Genomic DNA, 16,329 nt, shown 5'->3' with positions numbered 1-16,329 from the left:
TGCTCCCTTTTCAGTCTCCCTTCAGCACCTTTAGAGTTTGCCTCTCTGCCTTTTCCTATTTTTCCTTGTTTGAAGAGTTCTATTCCAAAATTTTACATATCAGTTTTGGAGAAAAATCATTACCAGAAGCAGTCAATATCTCAAAAATAATGTGTCTGGGTCCAGTTATCCTTCTGTCAACCTACCTACCTACCTAATAAAAGTACCATGTTTAGTTTTTGTTTTGTGCTATCAAAATCTTTTAAGAGCAGCTGTCCCTTTTTTCATAAGGTCAGTATATTCTTTTGAAATGAAAACGGAGGGGAGAAGAGCTTCAAGGAAACACTTTTCTTTTTACACTGTCCCGTCTTCTCTCCCTGTGTCTCTGTAGATGTTCCTTGCAGCTTTGTCTTTTGCCTACTTTGCCAAGGCGCTGTCTGGCAGCTACATGAAGAGCACAATCACACAACTAGAAAGGCGATTTGACATCCCAAGTTATCTAATCGGCATCATAGATGGGAGTTTTGAAATAGGTGAGTTTCTCAATTTCTCTATTTGTGCGTGTCCCTGTTTATTTACTGCTATTCATGTCCATATTTTGAGGCATTTAGATGCTAATGCAAGTAAGCTAAGAATAAACCCTCAGCATGTCAGTGGGCATAACACTATTCTATGCATTATACTGCATCCCCTTTTGAGTTTTAAATAGTCACTGTGACATGTTGGTCACATTCCTAATTGACTCTTAATGAGCAAAAAATCCTTTGAAGCTATGGAGGCGTGGAAAATGGGGATTTTGTAATGTGTTTTGTGTGGTGGAGGTGGAGGACACGGAATGAAGATAAGCATATGTGGTACCATGGTACCTCAGATTAATATTGTTTACACTTACACTGCCTTTTTTCAAGACGAGTTATCAGGCCCTGAGTGAAGTCATGTGGCCATTTGATGATCTTTATGGTGATTTATGTGTGATTACAGGCATATGCCCTTGTTCGGTCAGAGATTGTGTGCGTGTGTTTGTGTATGAATGTATGGGTACGTAGTGGGAGTTGTGGGGTGGGTAGTGGGGGAGTTTCAGGATACACTGGAGAGCATGTGGAGGGGGGAGATGTCACATTTAATCATATCTTGTCTAGAAGTCCAGACTTAATATTGTTGGGAATTTAAAGGTTCCTAGATAGGCGGTGTCCTGGTGGCTTAGTGGTCACAGTGGCACATACCATGCAACTGCGATGTCTTGGGTTTGAATCCGGCCTGGGACCTTTGTCACATCCCCTCTCTTTCTGCCAGTCTTTCCTGTCTATCTCCACTGACAGCTATCAGTTAAAGGCAAAAATGCCCAAAACATAATCTTTAAAAAGAAAAGGCTCCTAGATGGCCCACGCACAGTTCCAAAAGGAAATACATTTTCTGAAGGGGCTCCTTCACGAGGGCCATAAGGTGCTGGACCCCTGTACAACCACCACCGTTCTGACAGCTCTGATTACCATACGTCCCTGAGGTCTAGTTCAAAGTAAAGCATATGCATGGCCTGTGCTTCAGCCTGCATCACAATACCACTTTGGTCTGAGGGTAAAGAATATCCTTCCCTATATAAATAGCTCTTTAAGATAGCCATCATCCTGCTTGTCAGCCTGATGAGTACAATACAGCTCACCACACAGACAGATGCTTCTATGGTGCTGTTTCCATAGGCAACAGCAGATCAGAAGCAGGGATTATAAGAGATCATATGTGTCCACTCATATGAGATCATATGTGTCCACACATATGATTCAGTTGATCATACTTAGGCTTTTTCAGATGGTCAATATTGTTTTTCTCATGTACCTGTATGAAATTTGAGACGTTCTCCACTGGAGCTCTCATACTTTGTGCCTTTATGTCCTCCCCATCCCCTCTTCTGATCATCCAACCCTGTAGGGAATTTGTTGGTGATTGCTTTTGTGAGCTATTTTGGTGCCAAACTCCACCGACCCAAGATCATAGCGATTGGATGTGTCTTGATGTCTTTTGGGACCTTCTTGATCGCCATGCCTCATTTTATTATTGGCCGGTAGGCAAAATGTTTTCAGGTCTACATTTATGCATTGAAATTCACAAATTGTATCTCAATGCCAATAGTTCTTGCACTTTGTTGATTAGTGTTTGTTATTTGTGGCTCACATTGTGTGTATCTAATTACACCTGATGCTTTCTCCCTTCCCTTGTTTAACAGTCACATTGGTATTTTGTACGCAGCTATAAGTTCGAAACATCAGTTAGATCTTCAGTGAATTCAACAAATAACCTTTCTCCATGTCCAGCAAGCTCACCTGAGTCCACCAGGGCAGGTGACAGGCCCTCTATACTGCCCTCTGGAGGTAAGACATGGAGCATCAACACTGAGCCTAGTCCAGAAAATACATGGCAGCATATTTCTTCATTCACAATTTGTCATGTTGAGTAAAGACCATGGTCAAGTCCTATTGTCCAGTACTTTTTCTGGTTTGTTTAATCCGTCTTGATGCCAAAGGGGTGGGTTTTGCATCAAAGGACATTTCCAAGACTGCCAGAAAATTTAGACCAATGTATTTGAGTCAGTTTAGTACACTTGTCTGTGACTTACTTGACACTATTGGAATGGTCCATATGGTACACCAAAACCAGCTGGCTCTCTATGGAGGTTCAAACTAATAATAATAATTATTTCCAGCTAGTATTTCTCCTAGGTCTTGCTTGGTGTGTGTCTTACATCAGAATCAGAGACAGCTTTACTTCTTACACAGCACATATTGATACACATTTACAGGGTGAACAGGACCTCACATTTAGTCATGGGGGCAATGCAGGGCATACTATAGTAGACTATATATATCACTCTCTCTATATAAAAAAACATTCTATCACTGTGTGAATGCATGTAGTATGGGATACAGTAGTTTGCAGCCGTAAGAATACAACTGTTCAGTGGATCAAAATACCATGACATAGTACTCAGAACGATAGAAATGCATGGAATAAGTTTGCTGTGATATTTTGGGCACATCAAAAGGGAAGTTTATGTCCATTTCTGAAGAATCAAAATTGTAAATGCTCACATTGTTTTTCCTATTCCATGTTCTACTGTAGGCTGTGAGCGAGAGTCCAGTGTCTCCATGTGGATCTATGTGTTTCTGGGGAACATCCTGCGTGGGATTGGAGAGACTCCGGTACAACCTTTGGGAATCTCCTATATAGACGATTATGCACGATCTGAGAATGCTGCTCTCTATATTGGTAATGCACCTCACTCACTGTCTGTGTCAGCACCTTGGGACTATGGGCTCCAGGGTTGAGGTCACTTCATTTTCAATGCAATCAATTCAGGAAGTGGATTTTCTTTCAAATTAAATATTTGGCATGAGAGGGTTTTTCTATCTAAGCAATTGGGAAATAATTTATCGTTTATTATTTATTCGGACCCCATTACTTATTACCGAGATAACGGCTATTGTTCCTGAAACATTAACAATATGCGCACCACTGGTGCTTCTGCTAATTATTTTTCCCTTTTAGGGCATAGTCCAACAGTCAATTAAATTCAACTTCAGCATCATTCCACCTTACACAATTGCACAGTGAAATGCTTAACTTTTAATTGGGGTCATGGTGCATACCGAACAAGAGTCAAAATTAGAGAATGCAAAGCAAAACAGTGCAATAACACAATGGTGGGTCAAGTATCAAACATTGTACTAATCAGAGCTGGAATTCAAGTTTTGCATATTAATAGTAGTATAAGTCAGTAAGTATTTTAGCCTTATAGTGTAGTATTTGGGTATTGATGCCAAACGGGTGGGTCAGCAGGCATACAGGATATAGGGAGGTTTAACTGGGACTAAGTAGCACTGTTGGGCCATGCCTGCCTTCTCTGCCTCCTGACCAAAACTTGACGTCATCCCCTCCCGCTACAATGTACATTGCCTACAGGTTCTCATTAAAATAATAATAAAAAGAAAAAAATATTTAAATTGAATGTACTGTATAATGAAAGCTCTCATAATAAAAAGCAAATGAATCGTAATTGTTTTTTTCATGATGACATTTTTGGAATGAAAATGAATTGACCCCAACTGTGATAGGTATTACATGGGGCTAAACGAATATTCCTTTCTCTGTTGCAACATTACAGGTTGTGTCCAAACCATATCTATTATTGGCCCTGTCTTTGGGTACTTACTGGGATCGCTGTGTGCCAAGATCTATGTGGACATTGGCTATGTGGACATGGGTGAGTGGGTTCAGGCAACTGTCATCTGTCTGTAAACTGTGTACAGCTGGGTGAGTTGTTATTATGGAACCTCATTAAATTTCTCCACACCAAGGCAATGCACTCACACTCACCTGTGGAGAGTTGCATTTGGATCTTTGGCGTTGTAAATGATAGAAAGAGTTAAGGCTACAAAGGTTTTTGGGCAACATGACACCTGCCAACAGGGATTGAAGTGCGACAGGATCAATTACATGATAGAATTTATTTGGGCAGCAAAAAGTCTTGAGAGATCTTCTTGGGCAATGTTGCCTTTGAACATTGCCCAAAAGGTTCACCAACAGTGTATTTGCTGCCCTTAGAAATGAATAGAAGTAGAACGTAAATCAACATATAACCATAGGAAACAAAGGCAAATGGAGCCAAATTAGACTGCAGACTGCTGACAGGGTTCCTTGTCTCTTCCCAGAGAGTGTGACTATTACCCCTGGCGACGCCCGCTGGGTGGGCGCCTGGTGGCTGGGCTACCTCATCGCTGGCGCCATCACCCTCATGTCTGCCGTGCCCTTCTGGTTCCTGCCCAAATCTCTGCCCATGCCTGTGGATAAGCATGATACTAGCTGCACTCCAGAGCAAACCAGGTTCATCAAGGATTCCCCAGCCATGGGGCACAAGTTCAGACCTGAGGAGCCGGCTAATTTACATGAGATGGCCAAAGGTATGATTGACAGTGCTGTCAGCCAGTTGTAATATTGGGGAATTTGCAGTGCTGCTAATAAATATTGAATATTACATACTATACTGTATTCAGTCAGCTGAATCTATATGGATGTGATGAGTTTCCCCATTTGATATTACTTCTAGATTTTTCACTATCTCTTTTGGGGCTAATTTAAAGGGTTGCTTTATGAACCCATAGTCACATTTCTATTAGAACTGCAAAGTCTTTTTTAAGAATTTCATTTTTTCTCATGAAAGTAAACAATAAAGCCTTCAATTTCATGAACATTACAATTTTGTGTTTGTGTAAGAGTGTTAAAAGAGCGACTTTTGTCTGCAGGCAATTTGGGATACCATCCCCTTTACTTTTAAAAAGGTTGTGAAATTTTCATCACATCTGTGGGTGTAGTTTTGGATACTATCTTAAAGTATGCTGACAGATGTGTTGAATGAAGCACAGCATTTTTTATGCATCTGTTTGAAATTAATGTTTTTTATGGTATTGATTATTTTAACCTTTGCTCTACAGAATTTGTGCCCGCATTGAAAAGTCTTCTTGGAAATCCTGTTTACATCATCTACTTATGCGTGACGATCATTCAGTTCAACTCTCTCATTGGTATGGTCACCTACAAACCCAAATATATTGAGCAACACTATGGCCAGTCAGCATCAAAAGCCAATTTTCTCATGGGTAAGCAGACTATTTTGATAATTCATAATGCTTGCTTTGTTTTGATGTTTTTTGTCTGGTCATTTTATCTTTGTAGATGAGTTACAATCATCGTTGCTTTACTAAGAGGAAAGTATTTAAGGATCCAAAGTGATGTGAGCTGAAAGGTCATGATAAGTGTTTCATGAACTGTCTTTTAATGCATTTTTTATGCTCCAACTCCCACATCCTTCCTAAGCAAAGGCTGCAGCTTCAAGATGACACCAGGTTTACTGCAATTATAGGACATTTTGAAATGACAGATAGGCAATGATGTGACAAGAACATTAATGAGGCCTATTATCAGTTCAACCTGATGGAATTTGAGACAGTGTAATAACATGGCTCTTTTCATCCAAATAACAGAATGAGTGAATACGTTGTAGGATGTTGAGAAATGCATTCTGCATCCCCTATCCTCTCAACCATCAAAAGTCATTTTCATCTTTCATGACATGACTTCAGTTCACTTTACATGAAATATGGATGAGACTACTTTGATATGAATGAGTGTTCTGACTTTGATCCCTTTTGGGGAGCGATTGTGCTGCCTGATGCTGCTGTACACGTGCTTGTTCAAGTTGGTCCCCATCCCCCTGTCTCTGTTGTATTCTGCGCTTTGGCTATAGGCATGATCAACATCCCGGCCGTGGCCCTGGGGATGTTCTCTGGAGGGGTTGTCATGAAGAAATTCAAGCTGGGTATCATGGGAGCGGCTAAATTTGCCTTTGGGACGTCCCTGCTGGGATATTTCCTGTCGCTCTTCTTTTTAGCTATGGGCTGTGAGAACTCCAAGGTGGCAGGCATCACAGTTTCATATACTGGGTATGTGATGTATATATTCCCCTCATGTGGAATAGGCATGTTACCTCTGACTTTATCTGGGAAGCCAGATTCCCAAGTTTACAGAGAAGTCGATCTATTTTAGCTTGGGGGCCAACTAATAGTGTTTCAGTTGGTGTTAACTTCTTGTAAATGAAATAATGGTGAAGTTTAACAATTCATCAATTTGCTGGGGCCCCCTGGAATCCCCTCAAGGACCCCTGGTGGTACCCGCACCCCACATTGAGAACCACTGGTTTAGACCAAGGAGCTATACTGCACAGTTTGAATTTATGATAATTCAGTCTTTAATCACTACTGCTAAGAGGCCTCCCAGAGTTATCTCTCTGTTTCAGTGTATTCTCATGTTTTCATTCCATGTACTTTAATGAATGTGCTGTCTTGTTTGATAAATTTTTCATACAAGTAGTCAATAATATATGTATTTTCTTCATGTTTCTGCACGCAGAGTGGAAGGCTCGTCTTACCACGAGCTCTCTCTCTTCTCTGACTGTAATTCGGGTTGCCTGTGCTCCAGGAGGGAGTGGGACCCAGTGTGTGGAGAGGATGGGATCACCTACGTGTCTCCGTGCCTCGCTGGCTGCTCCTCCTCCACCGGCTCAGGCAGGAACACGGTTAGACACACACCGCTGCCTTCATGACATTGTTTAAGTATTATGCAACAGCGCAATATGATTACAGCAAAATTGGCTGATGGTCTCATTTCATTATTACTTGGCATAACTGTTAGCTAACAAGCTATAATATTTCCTAGGCTCAATTTGCTGTTTCATAATATGTGAAAGTATTAGCTACTGCCCAGTAGTGAAGACACCAGAGTGAAACATGCAAATACTGTTACATTGCAGTTGTTTTCACAAGTATAGCAAAATCCAACCAATGCCATTTTTTTATTTGTTTATTTGTGCAATTTGGAAAAGAGAAAATATAAACAAATATATACACAGTATACAATGCACAGATGGTATAAAAAAAACTCTTAAGGGCTTGTAGTAAAGACCATCATGCATACATAATTACATACAATCATGTCATATATATACAAATACATCCATGCACACACATGAACAAACACACACAAACTAACACAGAATACATATCCAGCACAAAAAGAATCATTAGTGCTGTACATAACTAATATAAATAGTTCTATATATAACAGTATGAGGAATGAAAGGGATATAGGGAAACATTCTGTCATTTTATACCATACTCTTTAAAGAAAAACAGATTTAGTTATTTTAGTTTTTTTTAAAAGCATTCAAAAAGGAATGGCAACTGGCCTTTTACCTAGTACAGCTGTTTCCTGCTGTGATGCAGCTCATCAATCAGAAACATCCCTCATGTTTTAGTTCCTCCTCCTGCCTCATACCTATCCTTCTGATTCCCCTCTCTGTCAGGTGTTTGACCAGTGCAGGTGTGTGGCGCTGGCTGCTGCCCAACCGGGCAACCTGACAGCCTCTCTGGGCCAGTGTCCACACAGGGACAGCTGTGACAGAGTCTTCCCTTACTTCCTGGCTCTGTCTGTCCTCAGTTCCTTCATCATCTCCCTGGGGGGGACGCCTGGCTTCGTGCTGCTCATCAGGTCTGTCAATCACCCTGGTCTGGTTCTCACTGGGAAATATTAGAAACACCAGGATCATTCAGCAATACTGCCGTCATTGATCAAAAAAATTGTATTTGTATTATTATTGTGTTATCCAATGCCACTTTTTTATACCTGTACCATAAGGGAACGTATCAATGTGATGCTCATTTGTAGTTTTTGGCTTTATCTTTCAGCGTATATAAAATTGTAATTCTGTCATATTTATGGCCAACTTGAGTCTCCACTAACCCCCGCAATCTCCCTCCTATAGATGCATTAAGCCTGAGCTGAAATCCCTTGCTCTTGGGATCCACACGTTGGCCACTCGAACCCTCGGTGAGAACCGTCATTGGTATTCAGTCCATTACCTTAGTGTGTGAATGTCAGCCAATGGAAGCCTCCCTAGAGCTGACATTCAGAGTATGTTGGAGTGAGCGGAATTATTGGGATGCTGTGTATATATATAGAAACAAATCATTACCTGAAGCTCATGAATCAGTATTTCTATAATGTAAAGGTCTGTGGAAATATTAGCTTTCCGTCACCCAGGACGTAAGTTACCTATTGCCCTTAAATAGTACTGTACTATATTTATATTTTTGAGCTACCAGTCATTCTGTAAGAGTAAATAGCACTTTTTCAAATGGTGTCAAATCTCATTTTGGAACAAAACTCTTACAGCTGGAATACCTGCCCCTATATACTTTGGAGCTATAATCGACACCACCTGTCTCAAATGGGGATACAAGAAGTGTGGAGGAAGAGGAGCCTGCAGAATCTATAACACCTCAGCTTACAGGTAGAATTATCAATAATAAATACATTACCTAATTAGACCAATGTATCAGGTCGATTTTGGCTTCTTATTAAATATTGGATATCAGCCAGTTATGATGTGGTGGAGGTTCCTACCTGACCACAGCTACATAAGTACAGTCTGTAAAACCTGCAATGAAATGTAATTTTCTTTGCACATTTATTTAATTTTATATATTTAATTCTTCTCAGAGTTTTCCCTACCACAGTGGGGCGGCATTAAGGAGCTGAGTTTCACTGGAGAGTTTTAGTGTTGCACGATGTTGCACGTTGTTTCAGTAGCTTTTCCACCTTGCCAAGATTAAAAATCGAGGTGAAACACTGAATACTCATCATTTCTGGCAAGAAAATGGTCACAAAATATTGGCTACCAACAGCTTTAATATAAACATGTAGGTATCTGTACCGGTATTGGCCTTTAAAATCCCATAGTGGTCGAAACCCTAGTATCCACTTAGGAAAAATTTGGCAGTCAGTACTTCACAAACACAGGATATTCTCACCTTTAACATAACTATTTTGTAAGCAAAGTTGACTTATAACTGAAATAAGTAAGTCATACTGTATGTGCAATCATTTTGACATCATTTGTTTCAACTGGTGAATATCTCAAGATGGAATGAAACTCCATTTGGTTTCTGTATTCTCACAAAATCACATCCAATGTGTCAGCCATTGTATTTCTCCTATGAAGCAATGTGTCGCTTTGCTTCGCTTTCTTCTCTTGCAGGATAGTGTACCTGGGCCTGACCCTGGGGCTGAGGACAGTCTCTTTCTTCCTGTGTATTTTGGGCTTTGCTCTACTCAAGAGACACATCAAGAGGGAGGAGAAAAATGCCCTGACCAATGGGAATGCAGAGTTGGAGTCACTGAGGAAAGAGGAGAACAGCTCTATGCACTGTGAGCAGTTCATACTGGCCATGGACTGTAACCCCGACAGAGAGACTCGCCTGTGAGCCTCAGCACAACCTCTCCTCTTCTGATTCAGCCCCATGGAGCACCACGGATTTAGAGAGGACGCACCCACTGTGGACACTTTCATAGCACACAGAGTATATATTTGTACGGGACTTGTATGTGAAATAGGAGTCATTTTATAAACAAAATATGCTATTTCTTGAATGTATAAAATTCAATGTTTGTGTTTTACATGAATGGAAGAGTCTTTTGTAGAAAAAAATAATGTAATTGTGCTTTATTTTTTATGTTGGCATTTGTTTTTATGATTAAACTTGATAAAATTCTTATTTTTTGTGATGGAACAGGTAGAAAGTAGTTTGAAAAAGATTGCAGAAGGCCATTGTGTGATGATAGCATTCTGTTCCTGGCTTTGCTTTCAGTTTGGAAGCGATAAAACGGGTCTATATACTGTCGTTTGTGTTTCCATTCCATCCTTAGATAGTATAGGAAGTGTGAAAGTGGTTACTGTACTGTGTATGAGGCAATTAAGCTATGTATTTTAACCTGTTAATGAATCAGATCAAAGCTACAGTAAAAGCAACAGAGGAACTGTAACTCTAAAAGAGTATCCCAATGACATCAACATGTCAAGGGGCAGCCATCACTTTGTTTCCAGCAGTAACAGAAGTAACAGAAACCCTTCCTTCAGAAAGATACATGTCATTATGTTTTGTTGCATTAGCAATCAAGTCTCTCATTCCTGTTTGTGAATTGTATAAAAATTGGGGTTTTGCATAGTTTCCATAATCATGATAGACTTCTATACATTATATCCATCTCAAATTAGATAAATAGATTCAAGTTACAGTATCAGTGAAGCTGCGCAACATGTTTGGCAGAATTATCCCAAGAGAACAAGGCTTGTTACAAAACCCCACCGCATCTACCTGATTGTACAGTGTGCTGTATAATGTATGTAGTCACCAGTGTGCCTCATCATTATAAAGTTCAATACAGTTTGTTTTCAACTTGTAGTCTATCCCATGTTGTGTCAACTTTTTCAATGACTACATGATTGACATAATGAGCAAAATATCCATTTTACCTCATGTCTTGTTTGTATTTTTTTCATGTTCTTGCCTTTGTCGTAGACCAAACAATTGTGGAAAGTATCGAGAATCTGAGAATAGTTGTGCAATCTACAATCAGTTTTTAAAATTATACATAGTAAGATGGTGAAGGGGATTGAGCTGGTGATCACAGATCTGCCACTCCAGGAGGCTCAGTAACATTAACAGGTTGATATCAGTCAGAAACAAAAACATCTGCGAAAATGTTAAAAATGTTTATTTGTTTAATATGAGTAGATTATTTGTTGTTAGGGGTTTATATAAGAATTTGGACCTCTGTTAAATAAAATACTGCTAAACAAAATATCAAGCAACAAATATTTCCCTCCATCTGGATTAAAAAAATGAATGATCCTCCTTTTGTCTAGATCAAAAGTTTGTAATAAACCTAAATTAATATGAGTTGCTTGTGTGGCAGACATTCACTGATGCTGATCAAAACAAGGAATTGGCACTCATGGCTCCCATACAGCTGAGATACAGTAGTTTAACTCTGTATGTATACACAGGGCAAGAGATGTCATTATTTATGCCATTGACAGTGTGCTTACAGGGGGATTTGGTAACACTGGATCAGGCAGTGGCCTGGTTATGCAGATCTTTGAATAAAGCTGGGCATGATCTCTCCACAGTGAAATTAATTTTACCTTACCTTACCATTATTCCCAGAATCACATGGATCTCACAAATGATTTAGACATGGTGCACACAATAGCTTTAAGTTAATATGCTGGTAAAACAAAAAAACACATCAGGTAAAAATGTAACCATTGACCAATAAGTACGACACTTGCTCACCCAAAGTGAGTCTTGCAATAAATATAGACTGTTCCAAAACAGTTCCTCTGTTCCTCAATAGGAAATTTTGGGGTTTTGGGGTACATTTTTGGTATGTTGAGGATGCAGCATTTTTCTAAAATTGAAGAGGTTCCGAATATGTATTTCTTACAGCAGCTCTGACCACACACACTATGTGATGGGCCTGTTGGAAAATAGCCAGATTTTATCATTCACAAATCCTGTCCTGAGCAGTTATACACCCTCTCCCTAACTGAAATTGCAGAAATCATGACACTAACCCAAATTCCTCCATAGACTCAACTCAATAAATTGTAAGCAGTCTCACCAAGAACACAAAAAATACAATTATTTAGTTATAATCAGTGGAATTCTAGGATTCTGCAAAACAAGTCAGCTGACTCACAGAATTATACTCAATTCAACACAATGCAACTACTTAAACTACTTATTAGCTTAATATACTTGTCAAGTATTAAATGTTAGCATTAGCAATGGTAATGCATGAGCCCCTGAGAGAAAAATTAAGACAATTATTTTATGATTTGCAGAAGATACAAGTAATGTACTTTTTTTCATTGAATTTTATACTGTCAATAGAGTAACATGTAAACAACAACAAAAACACATTCCATGTTCATGATATATACATTTTAGCAGTAGTAAGAAGATTTTTCAGCATTCAAGGTTTAAGTGCATTGCTACTGATTAGCCAATATACAGTATGCTTAAACCTATCAGTTAACAAATGTGTTTTGGGTCAGCTTCAAAGGAAAATGAAATCTGTAACAGATGATGCAAATAAGGCCTCTGGTGGCCTACTGTATATTGCACACATTCCTAGTGAAATGAGAAGAATCTGTGAAAAGGTATCCATGGTGGGAGGTGGAACAACACTTTGATAATGTCTGTCACTCTGTAATCCTGTGGTTACTGATCCTTTTTGTCTGCAGGACCACTCTGGAGATTCTGTGGATTGAGTAAAGGTTTAAAAAAGAATCATTCCAGTGTCAATGTACATAAAGTATGTTGTGTGTGTGTGTGTGTGTGTGTGTGTGTGTGTGTGCGTGTTACCTGGAGTTGATGGTGTTCCCTCAGCAGTCTGTCGTACTCCTGTGCCAGACCCTTGGCCTGCCTCCTCATGGCGTCCACTTCAGCATGAGACTTACGCACAGCTACACAAAAAAACAACAACACTATTACATCTTAAATTGCATCAGTGCTCCTTAATGGGCTTCATAGTTAACTAATAACCATTTAGACAAAAAAAAACATATGGAAGGAGATCAGTATGAATAATAACAAACACAAAAACATAAATTAACTTGTTCCTTAATATCACAGCGACCATTTTTATGCATGCAAGTCGTAGCCAGATGACCCATAGCAGGCCATGTTCAGCAAACGTTTAATACAGTGCTTTCTCATAAACCAGTATAGCTTTATATTTATTTTGTAAGAGAACAGTAGCCTTTGAAAGTTATGACTACAGAGCATCTCAGTATGATCAGTACTTGATGATTACCCACCGTCCTCTGCAGCCTTCAGTTCTCCTGCCAGCTTCTCAGTCTCCTTCTTCAGATGCTGGTTTTTTGCTGACATGGATTTCTCTTCATCCAGCAGAGCCTGAGCACAAAGGATACCCTTTAATAGCCAGTAGTTTAAATAGTTTGGTTATTAGTTCTTGATGTAAGCGCTATTCACTACACAACCTCCATAAGTAGAAATAAATCTGAAGTGCAAATTACAAACTCAGAAGCATTTTCTCTATGCAAAATATGTATCAATACCCCTAGATAAAAATTATGAACGTGAACTGCAAATGCTTTAAAAAGTTCAATGTACAGTATGTTATTGTGTTGGTATACAGTACACTATGTCAGAGTAGATTTAATAGATATTGAGGAAGAGTAAGAAGTGAACTGGCTCTAAGAGTAATACAATCAAGATCAAAGGGGCCTGATCTAAACGCATCTGTAATGCATCTGTAAGTGCATACGAGTCCAATAGTCAGTCAGCCTTAGTTCTCTTGCCAAGTTCTGGTTATGGATCTGCTTCTCACTTGTCTGAGCGTCAGGTTGTCCTCCTGGTACTGCTTGGCTGCTTTGTTGGCACCGTCCATCTGAGCCTGAAGACCGGCACTGGCCTCTGAGGTGATGGCAACCTGGTTCAGCAAGGTGACCACACGACGCATGATGCTGTGATGCATTCACAGGATAAGACAAGAAAGACAGGACAGGACAGGACAGGACAGGACAGGACAGGACAGGACAGGACAGGATAGGATAGGACAGGACAGGACAGGACAGACACTCAAGATTTCAGAGGCTGAATGGTAAAGGGTGAATAATCAAACTTAAGACAGTTTTGTGTAATGACAATAGGAATGTTCCTCCATGAGAAAGTTCCCAAACTGCTACTGACAGCCAGAGGAAGAGAGAGAAGCCAGAAATGTAGAGGTTCCTCTGGGCTCTGAACAGCTTCATGTGGAGGTGGTCGAACAGGTTGGGGTTCACCTTGGCGTCTTGCATGGGCTGGGGTCCCGAGTACTTCTGCACCTCCCGGACAGCGTCTGAGAGCGGACAGGAGGAAAGGCTTCAGAGAAACATGACATCAGTGCAGACAACCAACCGTAGAGGATAACATCCCTGCTGCTAAAGTATTATGTAATGTCTTTGTTCCTTACCAAGGAAAAGAACGATAAGGATCATGATCATAGTAAAGAAGCCTTTGTTCCAATATGGAGATAACCAGTTCCATATTCTCCAGTTGAAAACCGATCGCCATCTACAAATAGGTAAAAAAAAAAAAAAAGTGTTATTAGGCTATAGCTAGAAATCTGCCTAGAAAGGGTGTGGATGCACTCTGCTGGTGAAGTCTATGAACTGTCATTTCATCTCCAGCCATTCCCTTCTTTTCAAACAAACTTTGGCCAGGATTCCTTGATTGTGAGAATTTGTGAATGGGCCCCAAGACAGGCATTTGGAAATGGGTTGCTGGATGTACTGCCATGGCTCTGGGGTGTACTTCTTGTGTATTGCAGTACCTCTGGGCTGATATGAAGGGTAGACACAAGATGAGGATCACTGCTATCTCCACATAGAGGAAGAAAGCCACGGCAGTCCACTGGAGAGTCATTCTGACTGTGAGTCCCTTAGGAGAATGTAACAGTTTTAATTAGCTCCATGTAGCATGACTAACCATGTTACTATGAGGCACAAGAAATCTTGATAATGTTATTTACTGGCGGTCATTGAAGGCACAGCCTAATATTTAAAGCTAGGCATATTTGCTTCTATTATTAAATGTTTTTTTTAATCCATTTTAATTATGATGACTAATTATTTCTACCATACAATAATAGGTGCATAACCACACTAAACCCACGGCAGTCCAGGGAAATACTAGTACTAATACTAATTTTGTTCACACAACATAATTCTGACTTGTAATTTTGAATACGAAGCAACTTCTGATCGACTTACAGAAACAGGCGAGCTACAGTAAGCATTCATTCAGTTTGCCTTTAGCTATTTATAGGCTTTTACCTCTAAACGTGTTCTAACTCTTCACACACTCGACATAATGTTGTCGCTTTGTTGCTGTCGTTGGATTTAAGAGTGGGAGGCAGTCGACCGATAGCAAGGAATAAACAGGGTTGCTTACCAGACGAAGTTGGACGATCAGGAAAGTGGGGGAGGTCTGGACTTCGGGGACACACACACACACACACACACACACACCCTCGCGACAGCTGCTGGTGAGCGGACCTTCCACAGCCCTAAATAAAACTGTGATGGCCAATTGATCTTCTTTCTCAGCCCCTTTGGGCTGTATTGAAGATCACAGTGCACAAACTGACCAAAGGCGTTGTTTCCAGGCTACTGAATAGCTATATATAGATTTTTTTCTTTTCTTTTTTGGAATCTATTAAAACTTGTTTCCCTGGTTTGTGTGTGTGTCTGAGTGAGAGAGAGAGAAATAGAGAGAGAGGGAGAAATAGGCCTACAGGACTCCGGGGCCTCCCCTCTCACATTTCATGCATTAGGCTCGTCTTTGATGCCACGCTCCAAAAATAACCACCTGAGGAGGGACTAACACCTCAGCCATGTCTCCATTCATTGAAATTATAATTGAAACTAAAACTTGTTGTTTATCTACAAAATTCCAGGATAAATATGCTGACTTAATTTCAACTCTGGGCGTTCTGTGCCCTGCCGTTCATCATCGTTCACATTTCAACACCAAACAAGCCTGGAAAGAAGCTCAACAAAGCGACAGAAGAGGGCGCTATTGTCTAATGATATAATGCTAAAAAAATCATTCAGTGGGTCAGGTCCAGGAAGTAGGAAGTCTTGTGTGCTCTGCATTCGTAAGGAATTCTGCAGTTGCATTTAGTAAATCCAAGAATCCAAATATTTCATGAGTGTGACCCAGCAGGCACGCAGTCAAACAATACAGAAGAACATACTGCAGGTAATGGGTACACTTTACACACTGGCAAAGCCTCTTGACTGAATGGCTAGTTTTCACAGAGACAGAGGATAAGCTCATTTAAAAAGAATTACAAAAGATTGAAAGGATGGTACTTTTTGTGTCTTTTCCAAAC

At 40.1% G+C, this 16,329-nt stretch overlaps 2 protein-coding genes across 2 annotated transcripts; one reads left to right on the top strand and one right to left on the bottom strand.

The window, feature by feature from the left end:
• Nucleotides 1–367: 367 nt before the first annotated feature.
• slco1c1 (solute carrier organic anion transporter family, member 1C1) lies at nt 368–9,848 on the top strand. Its single transcript, XM_071524184.1, has 13 exons — nt 368–512; nt 1,906–2,038; nt 2,224–2,345; nt 3,094–3,240; nt 4,136–4,234; nt 4,683–4,931; nt 5,463–5,627; nt 6,275–6,470; nt 6,937–7,102; nt 7,889–8,073; nt 8,348–8,412; nt 8,758–8,875; nt 9,623–9,848. Exons 1-13 carry the CDS (start codon nt 371–373, stop codon nt 9,846–9,848), a joined length of 2,013 nt encoding a protein of 670 aa, XP_071380285.1. The 5' UTR covers nt 368–370.
• A 2,725-nt stretch (nt 9,849–12,573) lies between these two features.
• On the bottom strand, nt 12,574–14,858 carry LOC139648151 (B-cell receptor-associated protein 29-like). The gene is made up of 7 exons (XM_071524187.1): nt 14,767–14,858; nt 14,407–14,507; nt 14,145–14,292; nt 13,783–13,918; nt 13,250–13,346; nt 12,795–12,895; nt 12,574–12,689 (listed from the first exon to the last, which is right to left on the bottom strand). The coding sequence occupies exons 1-7, from the start codon at nt 14,856–14,858 to the stop codon at nt 12,651–12,653; spliced, it is 714 nt and encodes a 237-aa protein (XP_071380288.1). The 3' UTR covers nt 12,574–12,650.
• Between the last annotated feature and the right edge of the window lie 1,471 nt (nt 14,859–16,329).

Source organism: Centroberyx affinis, unplaced genomic scaffold, assembly GCF_046629955.1.
Source record: "Centroberyx affinis isolate AG114_WGS23_722 - 3 ecotype Tasmania unplaced genomic scaffold, CSIRO-AGI_Caff_v1 ptg001163l_1, whole genome shotgun sequence".
Lineage (NCBI taxonomy): Eukaryota > Metazoa > Chordata > Actinopteri > Beryciformes > Berycidae > Centroberyx > Centroberyx affinis.
This window is presented reverse-complemented; position numbering and strand designations above follow the sequence as displayed.